The sequence below is a fragment of the Trachypithecus francoisi genome, unplaced genomic scaffold (genome assembly GCF_009764315.1).
Source record: "Trachypithecus francoisi isolate TF-2019V2 unplaced genomic scaffold, Tfra_2.0 Lachesis_group21, whole genome shotgun sequence".
Lineage (NCBI taxonomy): Eukaryota > Metazoa > Chordata > Mammalia > Primates > Cercopithecidae > Trachypithecus > Trachypithecus francoisi.
This window is the reverse complement of record NW_022681467.1, coordinates 1,571,897-1,598,902: the sequence shown is the minus strand read 5'-3', so window position 1 is coordinate 1,598,902 and position 27,006 is coordinate 1,571,897. Positions and strand designations below refer to the sequence as shown.

Sequence of the window (27,006 nt, the reverse complement as noted above, 5' to 3'; positions counted from 1 at the left end):
AATCCATGTGTGTCCTTCTTTCCGAATATCCAGGTGATAAATTAGTATGTTAAACATTACGGCCGGGCGCGGTGGCTCAAGCCTGTAATCCCAGCACTTTGGGAGGCCGAGACGGGCGGATCACAAGGTCAGGAGATCGAGACCATCCTGGCTAACACGGTGAAACCCCGTCTCTACTAAAAAATACAAAAATCTAGCCGGGCGAGGTGGCGGGCGCCTGTAGTCCCAGCTACTCGGGAGGCTGAGGCAGGAGAATGGCGTGAACCCAGGAGGCGGAGCTTGCAGTGAGCTGAGATCCGGCCACTGCACTCCAGCCTGGGCGGCAGAGCGAGACTCCATCTCAAAAAAAAAAAAAAAAAAAAAAAACATTACATATACTGAAAATTTCTACAGACCATCATCTTCACTTGCTCATGTGATGTGAAAATGTGTATCTCAGAAATTCAGCTCTCTAGCTTGTACAATACACATGACGAGAAAACAAGACACACAGGATCTACCTTCTTCCTATCCAGCCAAGTGACTGATTATTTAAGAGATTCAAATGTAACCATGTTTACTTTCATTTAAAAAACACACTGTAACAAAACTGTGTAGGAATGCTGTGATTATAGATACAGCTTATTAGAAAAAGGAGTAGGGGCCAGGAGCAGTGGCTCACACCTGTGATCTCAACACTTTGAGAGGCCAAGGTGGGAGGACTGCTTGAGGCCAGCAGTTTGAGACCAGCTTGGGCAACATAGTGAGAAACTGTTTCTACAAAACAAAAAACCAAAACCAAAAAGGAGTAGGAAGAATAGCGTACAACATTAAAAAAAGAAGAAAGTCTTTAATAGCAAATTATACTTCTTAGCCAAGTATTCTTAGTTACCTTCAACAATGTCTATAGCTTGTAAAATCAAAGAGGGAGGTGAAGGGAGGGTGGAGAGAGTGAGTACAGAGGCATCCACGAGTTGGGTGAAGCCTGGGTGGGAGTGCCTCAGTGCATGGTCACGACAGGATGTGCTCCAGTACTCCTTGTCTGATCAGCTGCTCACACTTCCAACGAGGTAAAAAGTGCTGAGGGGACAAGAAGGGATGCAGAAAGAGTAAAATAAATGATTGGGAAAGAATTTGAAATTATTTCTTGTATCATTAAAAAGTAGCACTGATTAGTTTTCAAAGTCCAACAAGTAAGTAGTTGAAAGTTAAACTTAAGGGGTTGGGCGCAGTGGCTGACACCTGTAATCCCAGCACTTTGGGAAGCCGAGGCAGGCAGATCACCTGAGGTCGGGGGTTCGAGACCAGCCTGACCAACACGGAGAAACCGTGTCTCTACTAAAAAATACAAAATTGGGCCGGGCGCAGTGGCTCACGCCTGTAATCCCAGCACATTGGGAGGCCGAGGCGGGTGGATCACGAAGTTAGAAGATCGAAACCATCCTGGCTGACATGGTGAAACCCAGTCTCAACTAAAAATGCAAAAAATTAGCCAGGCACGGTGGCAGGCGCCTGTAATCCCAGATACTCAGGAGGCTGAGGCAGGAGAATGGCATGAACCCGGGAGGTGGAGCTTGCAGTGAGCTGAGACCATGCCACTGCACTCCAGCATGGGTGACAGAGCGAGACTGTCTCAAAAAAAAAAAAAAAAAAAATTAGCCAGGCGTGGTGGCGCATGCTTGTAATCCCAGCTACACAGGAGGCTGAGGCAGGAGAATCGCTTGAACCTGGGAGGTGGAGGCTGCAGTGAGCTGAGATCGTACCATTGCACTCCAGCCTGGGCAACAAGAGCAAAACTCCATCTCAAAAAAAATAAAATAAAAGTTAAACTTAACTATATTTGCTGTTTTAATCACACTGAAATTGATGCTATTTAGAGTTGTATGGAATTCTGACTTTTACAAATGAATTCAGTTTGCTTAAGTTCAATTCAACTAAGACTTCTGAATCTAGTAGGTATTGTCCTTAGTGTTTGTATTTTTTAAATTTATGCACAGAGAAATCCAGATAGGTGTGATTTGGATTATCACTGGCCCAACAGCCTATCAGGGAGAGGCTCATTTCTCCATAAAACCTGTTCTAGGATTTCAGAGTCTGAACATTCTTCTAATAACAAGTGACAACTTTCCTCCTGTATTTCTCAAGGATGAAAAGTATTCATGACCCACAGTGCGGGTGCTATTCACATGGTACGTGGGAAGATGCCAGCACCCAAGTATTGCTTGTCCCGTGTCTTCCTAAGAGGACATCGCTCTTGCTCTAAGGGAACCAGGGGCAAGTGGAAAGATGTCTCCTTCCCTCTCAAATACAAGGACTTACAGAAAACACTGACTGCCCTGGAGGAGGGAAGTAGAGGAAGCAAGGCAGGAAGGCTTTCCGACTCATAGGTGGTCAAAAAAATCTCAAAGGAAGATCTCAAGGAAGCAAAATGTAACCTTAGCAGCTATGTGCACGTGAAGGTCCTGCCTCACAAACTCAAAGGCCTTACAAGAGATCCATAACCAAATTCTTCTAAACCAATCTTGAAGATACATGAGCCAAGAAAAATGTAAAAAAAAAACAACAAAAACAAAATAACTGAGTTGTTCATTTAATATCCATACTAATGCTGGTATTAAAACAGATGGAGAGTATTGATTTCTGGATAAAAATAAACAGTGCTTGCCATAGTGACAAATATAAAAGAATGTATATTAGAAAATGTTTCCCAGCCAGGCACGGTGGCTCACGCTTGTAATCCCAGCACTTTGGGAGGCCGAGGCAGGTGGATCATGAGGTCAGGAGTTTGAGACCAGCCTGAACAACATGGTGAAACCCCACCTCTACTAAAAAAAAAATACGAAAATTAGCCAGGCATGGTGACATGCGCCTGTAATCCCAGCTACTCAGGAGGCTGAGGCAGGAGAATCACTTGAACACAGGAGACAGAGGTTGTAGTGAGCCAAGATTGTGCCACTGCACTCTAGCCTGGGTGACAGAGGGAAACTCCATCTCAAAAAAAAGAATACATATATATATACACACACACATATATATACACACATATAAAATGTTTCCTACTAATTCTTTAGAATATGTGAATGATCTACACCAGATTCTACAGAAAATTCAGATGTGGTTGAACATTAGAAGCCCCTAATACCAACCATCAACTGTGGCTGATATTGTTTCTTTTTAATGCCTCCATTTTTATAATTGAGGGTAGGGTCACAGCTGAGAAACAGACTTAAAAAATTCAACCACCAGGCCAGGCGCGGTGGCTCACACCTGTAATCCCAGCACTTTGGGAGGCCGAGGTGGGCGGATCACCTGAGGTCAGGAATTTGAAACCAGCCTGGCCAAGATGGTGAAATCCCACCTCTACTAAAAAACCTACAAAAATTAGCCAGGCATGGTGGCAGAAGCCTGTAATCCCAGCTACTTGAGAGGCTGAGGCAGGAGAACTGCTTGAACCCAGGAGGCAGAGGTTGCAGTGAGCCAAGATTGCACCATTGTACTCCAGCCTGGGGGACAAGAGTGAGACTTTGTCTCCAAAAAAAAAAAAAAAAAAAAAAAAATTCAACCACAGGACAGCATTTGGGATGAAGGGACATTTCGCATATCTTGCTTTATGAGGATGGCTTTTTTCTTGTTCTTGTGAACCAGGGCTTCCTCCTGGGCCCTCCAGAAATATAGCTGCTTATCAGAGCATTAATTCATTATCTGCTTTCAATTCATTAGTGTCCTAAGAGAATACTGGGACAGAAATTCTTGCCTTAACAACCAAAAACTTTAGGGAACCCTCAAAATCTTTTTTAAAAATATTCAACCTTTGTTTTAGAAGCTCCAAGGGTATTAGTAAAATAATTTTAGTCAACTATTAGTAAAACAGTTTTAAAGCTCCAAGGGTATTAGTAAAATAACAGATCAACTCACCCTGTTAGGAAAATAAGCTCAAGAACCACATGACCTGAAACATTCTTTTGCTCCCTGCCATGAACAAAGTGAACACCAAATCCTTAGGGTCATCAGATCCTAAATAGCTGACCCCAAGATGGCAGGCAAGGAAAAGAAAAAGAACAGCTTTTATTAGGTCATTTTTCCTCCTCACGACTTCAGAAAATTGGGATAGGATAAAAAATTTAATGGTAACAATTTAAAGTCACACTGGCTTACACCTGTAATCCCAGCACTTTGGGAGGCTGAGGTGGGTGGATTGCTTGAGCTCAGTAGTTCAAGACCAGCCTGGCCAACTGGTGAAACTCCGTCTTTACGAAAAATACAAAAATTAAATGGGTGTGGTGGTGCGCACCTGTGGTCCAGCTACTTGGGAGGCTGAGGGCAGGGGATCACTTGAGCCCAGGAGGCAGAGGTTGCAATGAGCAGAGATTGCGCCACTGCACTCCAGCCTGGAGAACACAGCCACCGTATTTTTTTTGCCTGCCTCAAAAAAATAGTAATAGACCAGGCGCGGTGGCTCACGGCTGTAATCCCAGCACTTTGGGAGGCAGAGGCAGGCATATCACAAGGTCAGGAGATCAAGATCATCCTGGCTAACACAGTGAAACCCCATCTCTACCAAAAATCCAAAAAAAAAAAAAAAAAAAATTAGCCGGGAGTGGTGGTGGGCGCCTGTAGTCCCAGCTACTTGGGAGGCTGAGGCAGAAGAATGGCGTGAACCCAGAAGGCGGAGCTTGCAGTGAGTGGAGACTGTGCCACTGCACTCCAGCCTGGGCAACAGAGCAAGACTCCGTCTCAAAAATAAATAAATAAATAAAAGTAATAATTTAGCTAATGTGAATTCATCTAATGTGACTTTGAAGATTTCTAGGGAAATAATTAATATACTGAGATTACTTTGGGCATGGTGGTTCACACCTGTAATCCTAGCACATTAGGATGCCAAGGTGGGTGGATTGCTTGAGCCCAGGAGTTCAAGACTAGCATGGTCAACACAGCAAGACCCCATCTCTATTTTCTTTAAAAATAGATAGATAGATAGATAGATAGATAGATAGACAGACAGACAGACAGACAGATAGATATATAGAGATTCCTTATAAGGACAAATTTAGCTTAAGTTACAACTTTACAATTTTAATCTTCCTCTATTAAATTGTTATGTTTACATAGCAAATATTTGAAAATTCTTTTTTTGAAAATAGAAAAATCTGTATCACTATTGTCTTGCTAAAGAACTAGGAATTATAAGGCAAAGTGTACGGTAAAAAAACTGCTTAGGAACTTTAAATATAAGCAATATCTTACTAAATGAATTAATCGTTTCTTAATATATACAACATTTGCTTCCAGTCTTAATATTCAGAAAAAGTACAGAACAGGGTGTATTATACTAAAGATAATGCCTAAGATATAAACGATCATCACAAGTTGATATTTATTTTGCTATTTCAACTTTTCTACCATTCAGCACTCATAAGATTTAAAGTAAAGTATCTGAAGATAAGAAATACCTGGCTATTTTTTTTTAAAAGGACTGAAGTGCCATCATCAACTTCAAATTCTCCATAGTCTTTTAGACATCGGACCTGAAAGAAAAAACGTGAGACATTTTATCTAAATTAGTTTTTAATATGCAGTGACCAAAAAATAAATCGGCATTATACAAATACACAGACAGTAAGGACTTTGTGTTTCCTCTCTGTGTACTTAGGCCTAGTACTACTACTGTGGTATTCTAATAGTTTCAAGTGTCCAGTTTTGACAAGGAGGAAGAAGAATCGCAAAATCTCTGCTAGTAAATAAATGTCAGTGCTGAGAGCAAGGCGATGAAGGAAGACAATGATGTTGTCTCCTTTCCCTCTGAAATCTTGAAAAATTAAGCAGGTGAAATATCTATCCACAAGGAATGCTTTAGATCTGCTCCAACCTGCTTCTTATAGAAGCCTCCCATAAAATATCAATATCTGAGAATGGGACACAAGTAAGTCTGCAGTATTTGTTTTTGGAAGCAATTCTTCCAATCCCATTCAAAATTCAGATGATTTCCCAGGAATACTTAGAAATACACCATGGAGGAGCAGATGCCACCTCACGTGACAGGATTCAGGAGTGGCAGCCTTCTGATATCCACCTCTGCAACTGCAAAGGTGTTCCCAGGTACAGGTTACAGACCTGCTACAGCACTAAGTGCTGCCACAGGAAGTAAGGGGGCACTTTTCCTCTTCCAGAATTCAGACTGAAGGTTATTCTCACGAGTACTAGCGATGAACTGCTACTGTCGCCAGGAGAGTCAATGCCAGCAACAACTATATCTTCCACTTTTCCAGATAATTTTATCATGTCCTACCATCCCTCCAGAACTTTACCAAAGCACTCAAAGTATTTTAATTAAATATGAGAAATAGCCGGGCGCAGTGGCTCAAGCCTGTAATCCCAGCACTCTGGGAGGCCAAGACGGGCGGATCACGAGGTCAGGAGATTGAGCCCATCCTGGCTAATACGGTGAAACCCCGTCTCCACTAAAAAATACAAAAAAAAAAAAAAAAAAAAAAAAACTAGCCGGGTGAGGTGGCGGGCGCCTATAGTCCCAGCTACTCAGGAGGCTGAGGCAGGAGAATGGCATAAATCAGGAGGCAGAGCTTGCAGTGAGCTGAGATCTGGCCACTGCACTCCAGCCCAGGTGACAGAGCAAGACTCCGTCTCAAAAAAAGTAAATAAATAAAAATAAAAAAATAAAAAATAAATAAATATGAGAAATATGACTCCAGAAAAATCCCCCAAGCCCTTTGCATTTGCTTTTTTTTTTTTTTTTTTTGAGACGGAGTCTTGCTCTGTTGCCCAGGCCAGAGTGCAGTGGTGTGATCTCCACGCACTGCAACCTCTGCCTCCCAGGCTCAAACAATTCTCCTGCCTCAGTCTCCTGGGTTGCTGGGATTACAGGTGGCCACCACCATGCCCAGTTAATTTTTAAATTTTTAGTAGAGACGGGGTTTCACCATGGTGGCCAGGCTGGTTTCACCATGGTGGCCAGGCTGGTTTCAAACTCCTGACCTTAAATGATCGGCCTGCCCCCGCTTCCCAAAGTGCTGGGATTACAGGTATGAGCCACCACGCCTGGCCGCATTGGCTTCACTAAATAGACTTTTATTTTGGAAAATCTCAAACACATTCAAAAGTAAAAAGACTATTCCATGTCCCCATCAACTGACATCAACACATGGCCAAGTCTGTTCCCCTCACCCACTTGTGGGTTATTCTGAAGCAAATCTTAGATATCATTTCACCTTATCTGTAAATATTCTACTGTCTACTTCTATAAAACCAGATAATTTTTAAAAATCCCAATACTGACTGTACATGGCAGCTCATGACTATAATCCCAGCATTTGGGGAGGCTGAGGCAGGTGGATCAAGCCTCAGGTGAAGTTAGGAATTCAAGACCAGCCTGGTCAACATGGTGAAACCCTGCCTCTACTAAAAACACAAAATTTAGCTGGGTGTGGTGGTGCGTGCCTGTAATCCCAGCTACTCAGGAGGCTGAGGTTGCAATGAGCGAGATCACACCAGTGCACTCCAGCCTGGGTGACAGAATGAGACTCCATCTCAAATAAATAAATAAAAATTATTAAGATGAGAGAGTATTGGCATTTATTTATTTATTTATTTTTGAGACAGAGTCTCACTCTGTCACCCAGGCTAGAGTGCAGTGGTGTGATCTTGGCTCACTGGAACCTCTGCTTCCCAGGTTCAAGCAATTCTCCTGCCTCAGCCTCCCTAGTAGCTGGGATTACAGGAGTGCGCCACCATGCCCAGCTAATTTTTTCGTATTTTTAGTAGAGACAGGGTTTTACCATGTTGGCCAGGCTGGTCTCGAATCCTGACCTCAAATGATCCACCTGCAGCCTCCCAAAGTGCTGGGATTACAGGCATGAGCCACTGTGCCCAGCCTTATTTAATAATTTTTAATATCATGAACTATCTAGTTAGTACCCCAATTTCCCACTTGTCTCATGAATTTTTTTAAGGTTTCCACATTGAAATCAGAATCCAACAAAGCCACACATCACTTTTTTTTTTTTATGTCTTGTAAGTCTTTTTTAATCTATAGGTTTCACTTCCTCTTTATTTTTTCCTTCCTCTTGGCATTTTATTTGTTGAAAAAATTGGGTGAGTAGTTTGTCACTGCAGCCTTGAACACCTGGTCTCAAGCAATATTCCTGCCTTGGCCTCCCAAAGTGTTGGGATTATAGGCATGAGTCACTGCACAGGGTCAGTAGAAGTTTTCACAATCAAGATTTTGTTGTGGATTTCTTTGGGGTCATTTAACATGTTCCTTTGTCCCTGTGTTTCCTATAAAATGGAAGTTAGGTCTACATCAGATAAGGTGACTTTGTGGCAAATGGTGTTATGTACTTTCTATTACAAGACCCCATAAAACACAGTGCCTAGCTGTCTCTTTTTGGATATTGAGGTTAATCAGTGGCCCAAGTGTCATCCATACTTATGCATTATAAAGATCTCCATTATCCACTGAAAGGTTTTAGTACATAAAGGGTTACAAGCATTAATCTAATTCTTATATTCCTACTACATTTGTTAGCTGGAATTCTTCTATAAAAAGAAATTTCCTTTGTAAACTATTGGGCCACGTTAAGACAGAGTTTGTATAGTAAAGGCAATGGATGTTTTGATTCCATTCTCTAACTTGCCACCTTTCCCATGAGTTGGATCCCTCACATTCTCCAAGGAAACCTCAAAAATGTTTTATTTTTTAAAAATTTTGTTGGCCAGGCACGGTGGCTCATGCCTGTATTCCCAGCACTTTGGGAGGGAGAGGCAAGAAGATTGCTTGAGCTTAGGAGTTCAAGATGAGCCTGGGCAACATAGTGAAATCCCATCTCTACAAAAAAAAATACAAAAATTAGCTGGATGTGGTTGTGAGCACCTGTAGTCACAGCTACTCTGGAAGCTGAAGTGGGAGCTGAGGTGGGAGGATGACTTGAGCCTGGGAGGTGGAGGTTCCTAAAGTAAACCAGGACTCCTTGCACTAAAATAGTTGATTCCATGTTCTAAATAACAAATGAGCCAAGATTGTACCATTGTACACCAGCCTGGGCAACAGACCCAGATACTACCTCAAAAAAAAAAAAATTTGTTGTTCTTTGGTGTCATTATGCATTCATGCTTCTAACATAATTGATGTAATCCAATTCACCGTAGTTATTATTCACGTTGATGCGAAAATTGTCCATTTTTTGGTTAGCAAGAGCTCCTTCAAATTGGCCCCCACATCCTTCCAGCAGTCCCCGCTTAGTCCTTGACACCTTCCTTCCTTTCTGGGAAGACAAGATGTTTCATGCTCAGTTTGTACATTTTTTATTCAGAACCTGGAATCAACTTATTTTTGTGCCAAGAGTCCTGGTTTACTTTAGTGGGAAGTGGCATTTAGGTATAGAATCTCGACACTCATGGCTAACTGGCTTGGTCATTGTTTCTAGGCCTTTTCAGTGGGCAGAGCTAATCAATACTTTTTTTTTTTTTTTGAGACAGAGTTTCGCTCTTGCTGCCCAGGTTGGAGTGCAATGGCGCAATCTTGGCTCACCGCAACCTCTACCTCCCGGGTTCAAGTGATTCTCCTGCCTCAGACTCCTGCGTAGCTGGGATTACAGGCATGTGCCACCAAGCCTGGCTAATTTTGTATTTTTAGTAGAGATGGGGTTTCTCCATGTTGGTCAGGCTGGTCTCAAACTCCCGACCTCAGGTGATCTGCCCACCTCGGCCTCCAAAGTGCTGGGATTACAGGCATGAGCCACTGCACCTGACCCCTACTTTTTGTTTTTTAAAGAAGGGACGATTCATGAGTTCCTGCTTATGCTTCAAACTCAAATTTAGGAATATAGGATTTTCCCTCAAGTTTTTCAACTTTGAATCTCTTTTCTCTCTCTCTCTCTCTGTTTTTTTTTTTTTTTTTTTTTTGAGATGGAGCTTTGCTCTTATTGCCCAGGCTGGAGTGCAATGCCACCAATTCAGCTCACTGCAACCTCCTTCTCCTGGGTTCAAGTGATTCTCCTGCCTCAACCTCCTGAGTAGCTGGGATTACAGGCACCTGCCACCACATCTGGCTAATTTTTGGATTTTTTTGTTTTTGTTTTTGTTTTTTTTGAGACGGAGTCTCGCTCTGTCGCCCAGGCTGGAGTGCAGTGGCCGGATCTCAGCTCACTGCAAGCTCCGCCTCCCAGGTTTACGCCATTCTCCTGCCTCAGCCTCCCGAGTAGCCGGGACTACAGGCGCCCACCACCATGCCCAGCTAGTTTTTTGTATTTTTTTAAGTAGAGACGGCGTTTCACCGTGTTAGCCAGGATGGTCTCGATCTCCTGACCTCGTGATCCGCCCGTCTCGGCCTCCCAAAGTGCTGGGATTACAGGCTTCAGCCACCGCGCCCAGCCTAATTTTTGTTTTTTTAGTAGAGATGGGGTTTCACCATGTTGGCCAGGCTGGTCTCAAACTCCTGACCTCAGGTGATCTACCTGCTCGGCCTCCCCAAGGGCTGGGATTACAAGTGTGAGCTGCTGTGCCCAGCCCCTTTTCTCTTATTCTGAAAACTGTTGGTAATTTCAATTACCCTTTTGCTCTATTCTTCAATATGAAAACTGTTTCAAAATAACAGTAACAAAATTATTACTAATAACATGATTAGTAAAAACAGGTTAAGAACTCTTTGCAATTCTTTTGTCCTCAGAACAGGAATACCTCAGTACCTCAGTACCTTTTGTCCTCAGTACCAGGAATATACAATTTATGTGTTTTAAAGTAATGTAAATAACTCCTGGATTCAAGTAAAATGGTACAGTAGGAAACATCAGGAATCTGTCTCCCTACCTCCACAACAAATGCCCGGGCAGACTCTGTCTGACATCAGTATTTTGGAACTCTGGAGTCTACTGAAGGCTTGAGGTTGGAGCTTTGACAAGCATTCACTACAATTTGCTGTCCATTTTGCTTCTTAGCATAGCAACAGCTAACCATCCCCTGTTCCTAGCACAGTGCATGTTCTTGGAGTAGCATGTACACGGGTTGCTGGAGCAGAGTGTGCAAAAAGCAGCCTGCTCCTCACTGCTGACTGCTGTTTCTGATCACAGAGGCGCAAATGATGAGGCTGGCAGACATTTTTGTCATACCTTCTTAAAGGCTGCAAGACCCTCCCACATTCCACTGAAGTGAATTCCAGGGGATTTAAAGGGCTAGCACCGGCCCTGCACGGTGGCTTACGCCTGTAATCCCAGCACTTTGGGAGGCCAAGACGGACGGATCATAAGGTCAGGAGATTGAGACCATCCTGGCTAATATGATGAAACCCCGTCTCTACTAAAAAAAGAAAATACAAAAAATTAGCCGGGCGTGGTGGCAGGCGCCTGTAGTCCCAGCTACTCGGGAGGCTGAGGCAGGAGAATGGCATGAACCCGGGAGGTGGAGCATGCAGTGAGCGGATATCAGCCGCTGCACTCCAGCCTAGGCAACAGACAGAGCGAGACTCCGCCTCAAAAAAAAAAGAAAAAAAAGTAAATAAATAAATAAATAAAAATAAAGAGCTAGTACCGTTTTCCCACCCCCATTCATTTTTCTTTTTTCCCCCTTCTAGGAGCCAGACATTAAAGACTAGGACAGTGAAAAGCAACTGTGTATACAGTAAAAATTAGAAAGTGACCATGCATGTCCAGGGAAAGGCATGGGTTCAATAAAGATTTGAGGCCAGGCATGGTGGCTCACGCCTGTAATCCCAGCACTTTGGGAGGCTGAGGCGGGTGGATCACGAGGTCAGGAGATCGGGACCATCCTGGCTAACATGATGAAACCCCATCTCTACTAAAAATACAAAAAAATTAGCCAGGCGTAGTGGCGGGTGCCTGTAGTCCCAGCTATTCCAGAGGCTGAGGCAGGAGAATGGCGTGAATCCGGGAGGCGGAGGTTGCAGTGAGTCGAGATCGTACCACTGCACTCCAGCCTGGGCGACAGAGTGAAACTCCGTCTAAAAAAAAAAAAAAAAGATTTGAGAAAAGTTATACCTCAGGTTGATTCTAAGCACAGCGACAACTTGCAACAATCAAAAAAACAAAAACAGTAACAAAAGCAGCAAACCCTAGGGGAAGGGGGAGAATCTGATTTACAGAGTTATAACATTATTAGATTCAAATGTCTGGTTTTCAACAAAAACAATCAAATCACAAAGCATACAAAGAAACATAAAAGTATGGTCCATTGAAAGGAAAAAGAAAAATAAGAAATGGTCCCTGAAAAAGACTTGATGGAAGATCTACTACACAAAGACTTTACAACAGGAGTTTTAAAGATGCTCTAAGAACTACAGGAAGATGGGGAGAAGATTAAGGAAACAATGTATGAACAAAATGGAAGTAATAGAGAAATAGAAAACCTAAAAAGACCAAAAAGATACTCTGGAGCTGAGAACTGTAAAAACCAAAATGAAAAATTCACTTGAGAGATTCAAAGACAGATTGGAGCAGGCAGAAGAATAAGCAAACGTGAAGACAGGACAACAGAAATGACTAAGTCTGGCCGGGCGCGATGGCTCACGCCTGTAATCCCAGCACTTTGGGAGGCCGAGACGGGCGGATCACGAGGTCAGGAGATCGAGACCATCCTGGCTAATACGGTGAAACCCCGTCTCTACTAAAAAAATACAAAAAAAAAACTAGCCGGGCGAGGTGGCGGGCGCCTGTAGTCCCAGCTACTCCGGAGGTTGAGGCAGGAGAATGGCGGGAACCTGGGAGGCGGAGCTTGCAGTGAGCTGAGATCCGGCCACTGCACTCCAGCCTGGGCGACAGAGCCAGACTCCGTCTCAAAAAAAAAAAAAAAAAAAAAAAGAAATGACTAAGTCTGAAGAACAAAAAGAAAAAAAGACCAAAGAAAAGGATGGAGCCTGAGAGACCTAACAGGCACCATCAAGCAAAACAAGAAAAGAAAGACAAAGGGGCAGAGAGAATCTTTGAAGAAATAATAACTGAAAACTCCTTGAATTTGATAAAATACATAAATATAAACATCAAAGAAGCTCAACAAACTACAAGATGAACTCAAAGAGACTCGCAATGAGACACATTATAATCAAACTTTCAAAAGACAAAGAATCTTGAAAGTAGCAAGAGAGGGCTGGGCAGGGTGGCTCACACCTGTAATCTCAGCATTTTGGGAGGCCAAGTTGGGATGATCACTTGAGGCCAAGAGGTTGAGACCAGCCTAGGTAACACAGGGAGACCCCGCCTCTACAAAAAGTTTAATTCAGCCTGGCACGGTGGCTCACGCCTGTAATCCCAGCACTTTGGGAAGCCGAGGTGAGCGATCACGAGGTCAGGAGATCAAGACCATCCTGGCTAACAGGGTGAAATTCCGTCTCTACTAAAAATACCAAAAAAAAAAAAAAAAAATAGCTGGGCATGGTGGCAGGTGCCTGTATAATCCCAACTACTTGGGAGGCTGAGGCAGGAGAATGATGTGAACCCTGGAGGTGGAGGTTGCAATGAGCTGAGATCACGCCACTGCACTCCAGCCTGGGTGACAGACCGAGACTTAACTCTACAAAAAGCTTTTTCTGATTTTTTTTTTTTTTTTTTTTTTTTAGATAGAATCTCGCTCTGTCATCCATGCTGGAGTGCAGTGGAGTGATCTTGGCTCACTGCAACATCTGCCTCCCGGGTTCCAGCAATTCTCCTCCCTCAGCCTTCCGAGTAGCTAGGATTACAGGTGTGCGCCACCACACCCGGCTAATTTTTGTATTTTTAGTAGAGATGGGGTTTCATCATGTTGGTCAGGCTGGTCTCGAACTCCTGACCCCATGAACTGCCTGCCTCGGCCTCCAAAAGTGCTGGGATTGCCGGCGTGAGCCACCACACCTGGTCCCAAAAAGTTTAAAAATTAGCCAGGCTTGGAAGTATGCACCTCTAGTCCTAGGTACTTGGGAGGCTGAGGTGGATTGCTTCATCCCAGGAGTTTGAGATTACAGTGAGCTATGATTGTGCCACTGTGGTTCATCCTGCTTGATACAGCGAGACCCTGTCTCTAAAAAATTCAAAAAGAAAGCAGCAAAAGATAAGTAAGTCATCACATACCTGGGATCCTCAATAAGATTTTCACCAGATTTCTTATTACAAACTTTGGAGGCCAGAAGGCAGTGGGCCAGTATATTCAAAGTACTAAAAGAACAACATCGCCAACCAAGAATCCTATATATGGTAACTATCACAAGACAGTAACTTGAACCCATGTTAAGAAATAAAGATCTCAATATAGGTAAATGCTGTGTCTGAATGTGTCCCCAAAAATCAATGTGGTAGAAACTTAATCCCCAATTCAACAGTGTTGGGAGGTGGGGACTTTGGTGAGGTGGTTAGGGCATAAGGGCTCTGCCTTCATAAATGGATTTATGCCATTATAAAATGACTTATGGAAGGAGTTTGGTCCTTTTTGTCCTTCCAGCTTCTGCCACGCAAGGACACTGCATTTCAGTCCTCCAGAGGGTGCAGCATTCAAGGCACCACATTGGAAGCAGAGTGTAGCCCAGAGAAGAAAAATGAATCTGCTGGCACTTTCATCTTGGACCTCCAGGCTTCCAGAATTAACTGAGACAGGCTGGCTGGGCACAGTGGCTCAAACCTATAATCCCAACACTGAGAGGCTGAGGCAGGAGGACTGCTTGAGGCCAGGAGTTCAAGACTACCCTTGGCAATATAGCAAGGTCGCGTCTCTACAAAAAACTTAAACATTAGCCAGGCATGGTAGTGCATGCCTGTAGTCACAGCTACTCAGGAGGCCGAGGCAGGAGGATTGATTGAGCCCAGGAGTTCAAGGCTGTAGTGAACTATGATTGTACCACCACACCCCAGCCTGGGTGACAAACGGAGCAAGACCTTGTCTCTTTAAAAAAAAGAAAAGAAAAGAAAAAAGTTACTGTTCATTAGAAACTACCTACTCTCAGGTATTTTGTTTTAGCTGCTCAAATGGACTAAGACAGTGAATACATGGAAAATTCTAAAACCTAGCAATATTGTAACACTTTATAATTCTATTTTTTGTTGGTTTTCTTTTTCTGGGAGGGAGAGTGGGGAGACACATTCTGTCGCCCAGGCTGGAGGGCAATTGTGCGATTCCAGTTCACTGCAATCTCTGCCTCCTGGTTCAAGTGATTCTCCTGCCTCAGCCTCCTGAACAGCAGAAACTACAAGCTCATGCCACCACACCCGGCTGTTTTGTAATTTTAGTAGAGATGGGGTTTTGCCATGTTGCCCCGGCTGGTCTCAAATTTCTGAGCCACCCACCTCGGACTCCCAAAGTGCTAGGACGCTAGGGTTACAGGCGTAAGAGCCACCACCCCCCGCCCCTATTTTTGTTTTTTACATGATTTCAGTGACTAACAGATTTTTTAAAAAACCCTGATTAGTCTAAAAGCTAATATTACTGTAACTTCGCAAACCTACATTTTGTTTTCTACACAATTTAAGAAACGAATGCATTTAAAAGACTTATCAGTTTACGTTTTGGGGCTCACAACATATAAAGATGTAGTTTTGTGACATCAACAATAGAAAGAAATAAGGATGAAGCTTGGAAGGATCAGAATTTTGGTATGTTACTGAAGTCAAGCTGCTGTAGTTGAAATTAAAGTGTTATAATTTTAAGATATTAAATGTACTAGCTATCACTAACCACAAAGAAAACAGCTATAGAATATAGTTGGTCCTCTGTGTCTGTGGGTTCCGGATCGAAACATTTTTTAAACAAATGGATGGCTGTGTCTGTACTGAACATCTACAGACTTTTGTTCCTTATAATTATTCCCTAAAAATGATATGGTATAACAACTATATCTATCGCATTTATATTGTATAAAGTAAGTAATACAGAGATGATTTAAAGTATACAACAGCATGTACCTAGGTACTATTCAAATACCGTACTACTTTATATAAGGGACTTGAGAACCATGGATCTTGGTATCTGTAGGGGGTAATGAGGAAATGAGAAAGAAATCTAAATGTTTCAAAAAATCAACTAAATACTGAAGAAGGCAATAATGCAGGAAATGAGAGACAAAAAAGTTATTATTTCCTAGTCCATTGCAAGAAAAAAAGTTATAAGGCATATAGAAAAACAGCAAAATGATAGAAGTCCTTCCTTATCAGTAATTATGTTAAAGGGAATGGATTAAATTCTTTAAGCAAAAGACAGAGATTAGCAGAATGGATTAAACAAAAGGATCCAATCGGCCGGGCGCGGTGGCTCAAGCCTGTAATCCCAGCACTTTGGGAGGCCGAGACGGGCGGATCACAAGGTCAGGAGATCGAGACCATCCTGGCTAACACGGTGAAACCCCGTCTCTACTAAAAATACAAAAAAACTAGCCGGCGAGGTGGCGGGCGCCTGTAGTCCCAGCTACTCGGGAGGCTGAGGCAGGAGAATGGCGTAAACCTGGGAGACGGAGCTTGCAGTGAGCTGAGATCCGGCCACTGCACTCCAGTCCGGGCGACAGAGCGAGACTCCGCCTCAAAAAAAAAAAAAAAAAAAAAAAAAAAAAAAAAAGGATCCAATCACATGTTGTCTACAAGATACTCACTATAGACCCAAAGACACAAACATTAATAGATTGAAAGTGAAAGGGTGGAAGAAGATATTCTATGCAAATAGCTGCCAAAAGAGAACCAGGGTGGTTATACTAATATTACCTATAATGGACTTTAAATTTAAAATTTACCACAGACAAAAAAGAATATTATATATTATAGAATATATAAAAATATATAAATTAACATATAAAAAACATAATATATAACATAATATGTAATAATATATAATATAAAGAAGAAGATATAACAAGTATAGACACACCTAATAACAATTCATCTGCCAGGTGTGGTGGCTCACGCCTATAATCCCAGCACTTCGGGAGGCCGAGGTAGGCAGATCTCCTGAGGTCAGGAATTTGAGACCAGCCTGATCAACATGGCAAAACCCCATCTCTACTAAAAATACAAAAATTAGCCAGGCATGGTGGTACATGCCTCCAATCCCAGCTACTCGGGACGCTGAGGGAGGAGAATCGCTTGAACTCGGGAGGCGGAGGTTGTAGTGGGCCAAGATCACACCACTGCACTCCAGCCTGGACAACAGAGCGAGACTCTGTCTCAAAAAATAATAATAATAATACAAAAATTAGCCGGGCATGGTGGTGCAGTCCTTAAATCCCAGTCACTTGGGAGGCTGAGGCAAGAGAATCACCTGAACTCGCAAGGCAGAGGTTGCAGTGAGCCGAGATCGTGCCACAATGCCTGGGCAATGGAGTGAGACTCCGTCACACAAAAAGAAAGAAAGAAAGAAAAGAAAAGAAAAAAGAAAAGAAAAGAAAAGAAAAGAAAAAAAAGAAAAGAGAGGAAATCACGAGGAAAATCTGAACATACTTAGAGGTGAAAAAACAAAAACATAACACATCAAAATGTATGGAATGCAGCAAAAGCAGTACTTAAGTGAAAAATTTATAATTACAAACATAAACACCTACATTAAAAAATAGGACAGATTTCATGGCCAGGCGCGGTGGCTCACGCCTGCAATTCCAGCACTTGGGGAGACTGAGGCAGCAGATCATTTGAGGTCAGGAGTTTGAGACCAGCCTGGCCAACATGGCGAAACCCTGTTTCTACTAAAAATACAAAAATTAGCTGGGCATGGAGGCACATGCCTATAGTCCCGGGTACTCTACCCGGGAGGCTGCAGTGGAAGGATCGCTTGAACCCAGCAAATGGAGGTTGCGGTAAGCTAAGATCGCATCACTGCACTTCAGCCTGGAAAACACAGTGAGACTCTGTCTCAAAAACAAAAACAAGCCGGGCGCGGTGGCTCACGCCTGTAATCCCAGCACTTTGGGAGGCCGAAACGGGAGGATCACAAGGTCAAGAGATCGAGACCATCCTGGCTAACACAGTGAAACCCCGTCTCTACTAAAAATACAAAAAAAATTAGCCGGGCGCGGTGGCGGGCGCCTGTAGTCCCAGCTACTCGGGAGGCTGAGGCAGGAGAATGGCGGGAACCCAGGAGGCGGAGCTTGCAGTGAGCTGAGATCTGGCCACTGCACTCCAGCCTGGCGGACAGAGTGAGATTCCGTCTCAAAAAAAAAAAAAAAAAAAACAAGGCCAGGCATGGTGGCTCACACCTGTAATCCCAGTACTTTGTGAGGCCAAGGTGGGTGCATCACTTGAGGTAAGGAGTTTGAGACCAGACTGGACAATACGGTAAAATCCTCTCTCTACCAAAAAAATACAAAAATTAGCCAGGTGTGGTGGTGCACCCTATAGTCCCAGCTACTCGGGAGGCTGAGGCATGGGAATCGCGTGAACCCTGGAGGCAAAGGATGAAGTGAGCTGAGATTGTGCCACTGCACTACAGCCTGGGTAACAGAGTGAGATCCTTTCTCAAAAAAAAAAAAGAAAAAAGAAACAAAAACAAAAGAAGACAAATTTCAAACCAACCACCTAACTTTACACCTTAAGGAACCAGAAAAAGAAAAGCAAGCTAAACCTAAAGCTAGAAGGAGGAAATAATGATTAGAGCAGACATTAATAAATAAAGAAGAGAAACACAATAGAGAAAACCAGTAAAACTAAAATTTGGTTATTTTAAAAGGTCAACAAAACTTACAAACCTTTAGCTAGACAGACTAAGAATAAAAGAAGGCTCAAATTAAAATTAAAATCAGAAATGAAAGTGAGGACATTACTACCAATCCTCTAGAAATAAAAAGGGTTCTAAGAGTCCCATGAACAATTGTACACCAACAAATTGGAAAACCTAGATGAAATAGACAAATTCCCAAGAAACACAAACCTACAAAGACTGAATGATGAAGAACTATTAAATTGGAATAGACCTATAGCTAGTAAGGAGACTAAACCACTTATCAAAAATCTCTCAATTAAGAAAACGCTGGACCTGATGGCTTCACTGGGTAATTCTTTTTTTTTTTTTTTGAGACGGGTCTTGCTACAGACGCCCGCCACCTTGCCCGGCTAGTTTTTTGTATTTTTTAGTAGAGACGGGGTTTCACTGTGTTAGCCAGGATGGTCTTGATCTCCTGACCTCGTGATCCGCCCATCTCGGCCTCCCAAAGTGCTGGGATTACAGGCTTGAGCCACCGTGCCCAGTTTCACTGGGTAATTCTATCAAACATTTCAAGAACACCAATCCTTCTCAAGCTTTTCTAAAAAATACAAAAGGAGGGAACATCTCCCTAACTCATTTTATGAGGCCAGCAATACCCTAATACCAAAGCCACAAAAGATACTCCAAGAAAACTACAGACCAATGTCCCTTACGAACACTGATGCAAAAATTCTCAACACAGGCCGGGCATGGTGGCTCACGCCTGTAATCCCAGCACTTTGGGAGGCTGATGTGGGCAGATCACCTGAGGTCGGGAGTTCAAGACCAGCCTGACTAACATGCAGAAACCCCATCTCTACTAAAAATACAAAATTAGCCAGGCGTGGTGGCACATGCCTGTAATCCCAGCTACTTGGGAGGCTGAGGCAGGAGAATCGCTTGAACCCAGGAGGCAGAGGTTGTGTGGTGAGTCAAGATCACGCCATTGCACTCCAGCCTGGGCAACCAGACTGAAACTCCATCTCAAAAAATAAAAATAGAAAACATTCTCAACATAATAGTATCAAATCAAATTCAGCAGCATAGTGAAAGAGTTCATCATAAATCAATTGAGATTTATTCTTGGAATGCAAGGACAGTTCAAGATATGAAAATCAATCAATTTAATATAAGTCATTAACAGAACAAAGGGAAAAAAACAACATGATCATTTCAACTGATACAGAAAAAACATTTGACAAAATTCAACTTCCTTTCATAAAAATACTCAACAAACTAGGAACAGAAGATAACTATACATCAACATAATAAAAGCCATATATGAAAACTCCACAGCAAACATCATATTCAATAGTGAAAGACTGAAAGCTGGCCAGGCGCGGTGGCTCATGCCTGTAATCCCAGCACTTTGGGAGGCCAAGGCGGGTGGATGATGAGGTCAGGAGTTCGAAACGAGCCTGGCCTATATGGTGAAACCCTGTCTCTTATAAAAATACAAAAATTAGCTGGGCATGATGGCATGTGCCTGTAGTCCCAGCTGCTCAGGAGGCTGTGGCAGGAAAATCGCTTGAACCTGGGAGGTGGATGTTGAAGTGAGCTGAGATCACGCCACTGCACTCCAGCCTGGGCAACAGAGCAAGACTCTGTCTCAAAAAGAAAAAGAAAGACTGAAAGCTTTTCCTCTAAGTTCACTAACAAGGCAAAGATTTCTGCTTTTGCCACTTCTATTCAACATATAACTGGATGTTACAGTCAGAGTAATTAGACCAGAAAAAGAAATAGGATTCTAAATTAAAAAGGAAGAACTAAAATTACCTGTTTGAAGATGATATGATCTTACATGTAGAAAATTCTAATCGGCCGGCGCGGTGGCTCAAGCCTGTAATCCCAGCACTTTGGGAGGCCGAGACGGGCGGATCACGAGGTCAGGAGATCGAGACCATCCTGGTTAACACGGTGAAACCCCGTCTCTACTAAAAATACAAAAACTACCCGGGCGAGGTGGCAGGCGCCTGTAGTCCCAGCTACTCGGGAGGCTGAGGCAGGAGAATGGCATAAACCCGGGAGGTGGAGCTTGCAGTGAGCTGAGATCTGGCCACTGCACTCCAGTCCGGGCGACAGAGCGAGACTCCGCCTCAAAAAAAAAAAAAAAAAGAAAAGAAAATTCTAATGATTCCACAAAAAACTTTTAGAACTAATAAATGAATTCAGCACAGTAACAGGATGCAAAGTCAACACACAAAAATCAGTTGCATTTCTATATACTTATAATGACTAATCTGAAAATAAAAATTATGAAAATAATTCAATTTATCAGTGTGAAAAGAATAAAATATACAGAAATTAAATTAATGAAGGAGATGAAAGATTTGTACAATGAAAACTAAAAAACACTGCTGAAGAAAATTAAAGATGACATCAACAATTGGAAACACATCCCATATTCATGGATTGGAAGATTTAATATTAAGATTTGGGTAGTGTCAACACTACCCAAAGTGATCTACACAATCCCTACTATAATCTCAAAGGTGTCTTTTGGAGAAAGACACCTTTCTCCATGAGAAAAACCCATCCTACAATCCATATAAAATCTCAAGGGATCTCAAATAGTGAAAACAACCTTAAAAAAGAGGAATGGGGCTGGATGTGGTGGCTCATGCCTGTAATTCAGCACTCTGGGAGGCCGAGGTGGGTGGATCACCTGAGGTCAGGAGTTCGAGACCAGCCTAGCTAACATGGTGAAACCCCGTCTCTACTAAAAATATAAAAAATTAGCCAGGCATGGTGGTAGGCGCCTTTAGTCTCAGCTACTTGGGAGGCTGAGAAAGGAGAATCACTTGAACCCAGGAGGTGGAGGTTGAAGTGAGCCAAGATAGTGCCACTGTACTCCAGCCTGGGCAACAGACCAAGACTTCATCTCAAAAAAAAAAAAAAAAAGAGGAATGAAGGACCCAAAATCCCTAATTTAAACTTACTGCAAAAGCTACAATGATCAAAATACTACAGTTCTAGCATAAAGACAGATGTGTATATAAAAAAAAATTTTTTACGACAGATTTATAGAACAATGGAATAGGATAAAGAGATAAAAACTAACCCTTGCCTACATAGTCAAATGATTTTTGACAAAGGTGTCAAAATCATTCACAATGGGGAAAGGGCATTATGCTTGGAAAGCTAGATTTCCACATGCAAAAAAATAAAGTTGGACTATCACCTAACACCATACAAAAATTAACTTGAAATGGATCAAAGACTGAAATGTAAATGTAAAACAACATAACACTTAGAAGCAAATACAGTTGTCAAAAGTTTTATGACAATATATTTAGCACTGATTTCTGGGCTATGACTCCAAAGGCACAGCCAACAAAACAAAAAAGTTGGCTGGGTGCGGTGGCTCACGCCTATAATCCCTGCACTTTGGGAGCCTCAGGCGGGTGGATCACCTGAGGTCAGGATTTCAAGACTAGCCTGGCCAACATGATGAAACCCCATCTCTACTAAAAATACAAAAATTAGCTAAGTGTGGTGGCGGGTGCCTGTAATCCCAGCTACTCAAGAGACTGAGGCAGGAGAATTGCTTGAACCCAGGAAGCAGAGGTTGCAGAGAGCCGAGATCACGCCACTGCACTCCAGTCTGGGGAACAAGAGCAAAATTCCATCTCAAAAAAAAAAAAAAACTGACAAACTGGGCAGCATGAAAATTTTAAAATAGTAACATGATACTGAAGGAAGAAAATAGAAAAAAAAAAAAGATACTATCAACAGCATAAAAACGCAACCCAGAGAATAGGAGAAAATATTTGCAAATAATATATCTGATAACAAATTAATATATTGAATACATAAAGGATTTCTAAATCACAACAACATCCTATTTGAAAATGGGCCCCATAAAGGGGGCCAATTACTTAAATAAACATTTCTCCAAAGAAGACATAGGAATAGCTAATAAGCATAAGAAAAGAAGCTCTACATCACCAATCCTTAGGGAAATAAAAGTCAAAACCACATTTTTACATCCTTTAGGATGGCTGTGATTAAAAAACAGAACAAGGCCAGGCATGGTGACTCATGCCTTTGGGAGGCTGAGGCAGGAGGATCACCTGAGGTACGGAGTTCAAGACCAGCCTGGCCAAAATGGTGAAACGTTGTCTCTACTAAAACTACAAAAATTAGCCAAGTGTGGTGCACCTGTAATCCCAGCTACTCGGGAGGCTGAGGCGGGAGAATCACTTGAACCTAGGAGGTGGAGGTTGCAGTGAGCTGAGATCGTGCCACTGCACTCCAGCCTGGGTGACAAGAGCGAAACTCTGTCTCAAAAACAAAACAACCCAAAATATTTAGTGTTGATGAGGATGTAGAGAAAATGGAACCCTTGTGTAATGTTGGAATGTAAAATGGTATGGCTGCTGCGGACAGCAGTATGACAATTCCTCAAACATAGTATTACCATATGATCTAGTAATTCCACTCTGGATATATGCCCCCCAAAATTAAAAGCAGAGTCTCAAAGAGATTTATATATCCACGTTCATAGCAGCATTAATCATAAAATGATAGCTAAAATAAAGAAGCAACCCAGTCAGTGTCCATTGATGGGTAAATGGATAAGCAAAACGTGGTATAGCCAGACAAGGAATATTACTCATCCTTAAAAAGAAAGGAAATTCTGGGCCAGTGCAGTGGCTCATGCCTGTAATCCCAGCACTTTGGGAGGTCGAGGAGGGAGAATCACCTGAGGTCGGGAGTTTGAGACCAGCCTGACCAACATGGAGAAACCCCATCTCTACTAAAGATACAAAATTAGTCGGGTGTGGTGGCGCATGCCAGCTACTTGGGAGGCTGAGGCAGGAGAATTGCCTGAACCCGGGAGGTGGAGGTTGCGGTGAGCCAAGATAGCGCTATTGCACTCCAGCCTGGGCAACAAGAGCAAAACTCCATCTCAGAAAAAAAAAAAAAAAAAAATTGTGCAATGGCACGATCTCGGCTCACTGCAACCTCTGCCTCCCAAGTTTAAGCAATTCTTCTGCCTCAGCCTCCCCAGTAGCTGGGATTACAGGCATGCGCCACCACGCGCGGTTAATTTTGTATCTTTAATAGAGACAGGGTTTCTCCATGTTGGTCAGGCTGGTCTCGAATTCCCAACCTCAGGTGATTCTCCTTCCTCGGCCTCCCAAAGAGCTGGGATTATAGGCATGAGCTACCGGGCCTGCCTGGAAATTCTGACACATATTCTACCACAGATACCACAGAAATAAACCCTGAAGATATTATGCTGAGTGAAATAAGCCAGTCACAAAAAGACAAATACTTGTCATTTGTAGCTTCTCAGAAATTATTTTCTAATGAGAACAAAAGAAAACAAAAAGACAAATCATGCATGATTCCACTCACATGAAGTAGTTATAGCAGTCAAAATCATAGAGACAGATGGTAGAATGGTGGTTGCTGGGGATGGGAGGTGGGGGTATTGAGAAGTTATTGTTTAATGAGTACAGAGTTTCAGTTTTAAAAGATGAAAAAAATCTGGATATGGATGGTGGTGACGGTTGCAAAACAATATGAAAGTTGCAAAACAATATAGAAAATTAAACAATATTTAATACCACTTAAATGTACATTTAAAAATAGCTAAGGCCGCCGGGCGCGGTGGCTCAAGCCTGTAATCCCAGCACTTTGGGAGGCCGAGACGGGCGGATCACGAGGTCAGGAGATCGAGACCATCCTGGCTAACACGGTGAAACCCCGTCTCTACTAAAAATACAAAAAAAAAATTAGCCGGGTGAGGTGGCGGGCGCCTGTAGTCCCAGCTACTCGGGAGGCTGAGGCAGGAGAATGGCCTAAACCCGGGAGGCGGAGCTTGCAGTGAGCTGAGATCCGGCCACAGCACTCCAGCCTGGGCGACAGAGCGAGACTCCGTCTCAAAAAAAAAAAAAAAAAAAAAAAAAAATAGCTAAAGCCGGCCGGGTGCGGTGGCTCAAGCCTGTAATCCCAGCACTTTGGGAGGCAGAGACGGGCGGATCACGAGGTCAGCAGATCGAGACCATCCTGGCTAATACAGAGAAACCCTGTCTCTACTAAAAAATACAAAAAACTAGCCGGGCAACGAGGCGGGCCCCTGTAGTCCCAGCTACTCGGGAGGCTGAGACAGGAGAATGGCGTGAACCCGGGAGGCGGAGCTTGCAGTGAGCTGAGATCCGGCCACTGCACTCCAGCCTGGCCGGCAGAGCAGGACTCTGTCTCAAAAAAAAAAAAAAAATAGCTAAGGCCAGGCACGGTGGCTCACGCCTGTAATTCCAGCACTTTGGGAGTCCGAGGCGGGAAGATCACGAGGTCAGGAGATCGAGACTATTCTGACTAACACAGTGAAACCTCGCCTCTACTAAAAATACAAAAAATACAAAAAATTAGCCGTGCGTGGTGGCCTGTAGTCCCAGCTACTCCGGAGGCCGAGGCAGGAGAATGGCGTGAACCCAGGAGGCGGAGCTTGCAGTGAGCCCAGATCGCGCCCCTGCACTCCAGCCTGGGCGACAGGGCGAGACTCGGTCTCAAAAAAAAAAAAAAAGCTAAGATGGCAGATTTTATATGTATTTTACGATTTAAAAAATAGAAAAAATTAAACAAAATGAAACAAAAATACTTCCTGCTTTGACTAATCCACCAACTTGAAAGACATTTGTTTCATTTTACTTTCAAAATGTAGGGATTTATTTTCCATTTTGATTTAACGTTGTTTTGACATTTGTTTCATTTTACTTTCTTTTTTTTTTTTTGAGACAGAGTCTCGCTCTGTCGCCCGGGCTAGAGTGCAGTGGCCGGATCTCAGCTCACTGCAAGCTCCGCCTCCTGGGTTTAGGCCATTCTCCTGCCTCAGCCTCCCGCGTAGCTGGGACTACAGGCACCAGCCACCTCGCCCGGCTAGCTTTTTTTGTATTTTTTTTAGTAGAGACGGGGGTTTCACTGTGTTAGCCAGGATGGTCTCAAACTCCCGACCTCGTGATCCGCCCGTCTCGGCCTCCCAAAGTGCTGGGATTACAGGCTTGAGCCACCGCGCCCGGCTCATTTTACTTTCAAAATTTAGGGATTGATTTTCTATTTTGATTTAACTTTGTTTTAGTAATAGATAAAACATTTATAGGGTTCCATAGTGAAAACTATTAAAACAGTATATTCAGAAAATTATAGCTGTTCCATCGTACTCTGTCATCCCCCTATAGGTAGCTTGATTTGGTCTATGCTTCTTTTCTATTTTAATAGACGCTAACACATATTCATATACTCCCCTCTTCTTAAAAGGTAGCACAATCTACACGTTCAAGAAAAATGCATTTTAAAAATATATACATACTTCAATATATAGGCTTTTTGGTGGTTTCACATCCTGTGTAATGTCCAAACCTTCGTCTCCTCCCAGTGACCTCATATAAGTAGCAAGAGATCTTTTATAATTATTAAACCACTCCATCTGCAAACACAGAGATGATCATTTGACAAAATTCTAAGAAAGCTTACACACATTGCGTACTCATCCATTCGAAAACAGTACACATCCCAACACAAATCACTATTGTAACCATTCATTCATTTATGCTAAAATATTATTAATTGCCTCCTATGATATAGGCATTGGTTTGGGTACTTAGGATGAATCATTCGATAAAGTGAACAAAATTCTCTGTTCTTAGAGAGATTACATTTCAGCATACTTAATAATAAGACTTAGGAATCTTTGACCAGAAACAGAACCAAGAAAAAGATGCCATTTCAGAATTGTATCTTCAAACTCTGCATTGATGCTATTTCTGAAAACTATAAAACATTGTTAAGAAAACCCAAATGTCCACCAACTGATGAATGGATATGTGCCCATATGATGGAACATTATTCAACTATAAGTAGCAATGAAGTTCTGAAACATATTGCCATTACCACATGTAAGACAAAAAGCCACATATTGCATGATTCTACTCATATGAAAAACCTGTAATAGGTAAATCTATAGAGACAGAAAGTAGATTCGGGATTTCCAGGAGCTGGGAGGAGGGAAGAAAATATAGAGTAACTATAAAGGGGACAGGGCTTCTTTGTAGGGTGATGAAAATATTCTCAAATAAGATGGTGCTACTGGATACACAACTACTCTGAATATACTAAAAACCACAGCATTGTACAATTTAAGATGGTAAACTTCACAGTGTATGCATCATATATCAGTAAATCTATTTTTTAAAATGTTGAAAAAAATGAAAGACCTAAATATATACCACATTCACAGACTGGATGATTCAATACTGTAATAATGTCAACAATCTATAGATTCAATTCAATCTCAATCAAAATCTTAACTTTCTTTAAAATGGAACCTGACAAACTGAGTGTAAATTTTACATGGAAGTGCAAAGGGCTAAAAAT

At 42.6% G+C, this 27,006-nt stretch overlaps 1 protein-coding gene across 1 annotated transcript in view; it reads right to left on the bottom strand.

Annotated features, from left to right (window-relative positions):
• Window positions 1-804: 804 nt before the first annotated feature.
• Window positions 805-27,006, bottom strand: part of GINS1 (GINS complex subunit 1) — a 41,519-nt gene continuing 15,317 nt past the window's right edge. The window contains exons 5-7 of the mRNA XM_033185415.1: window positions 25,943-26,059; window positions 5,433-5,507; window positions 805-1,059 (exon numbers count right to left, since the gene is read on the bottom strand). Of these exons, the coding sequence (XP_033041306.1) occupies window positions 991-1,059; window positions 5,433-5,507; window positions 25,943-26,059 (261 nt within the window). The 3' untranslated portion in view covers window positions 805-990. The remainder of the gene's footprint in view (window positions 1,060-5,432; window positions 5,508-25,942; window positions 26,060-27,006) is intronic.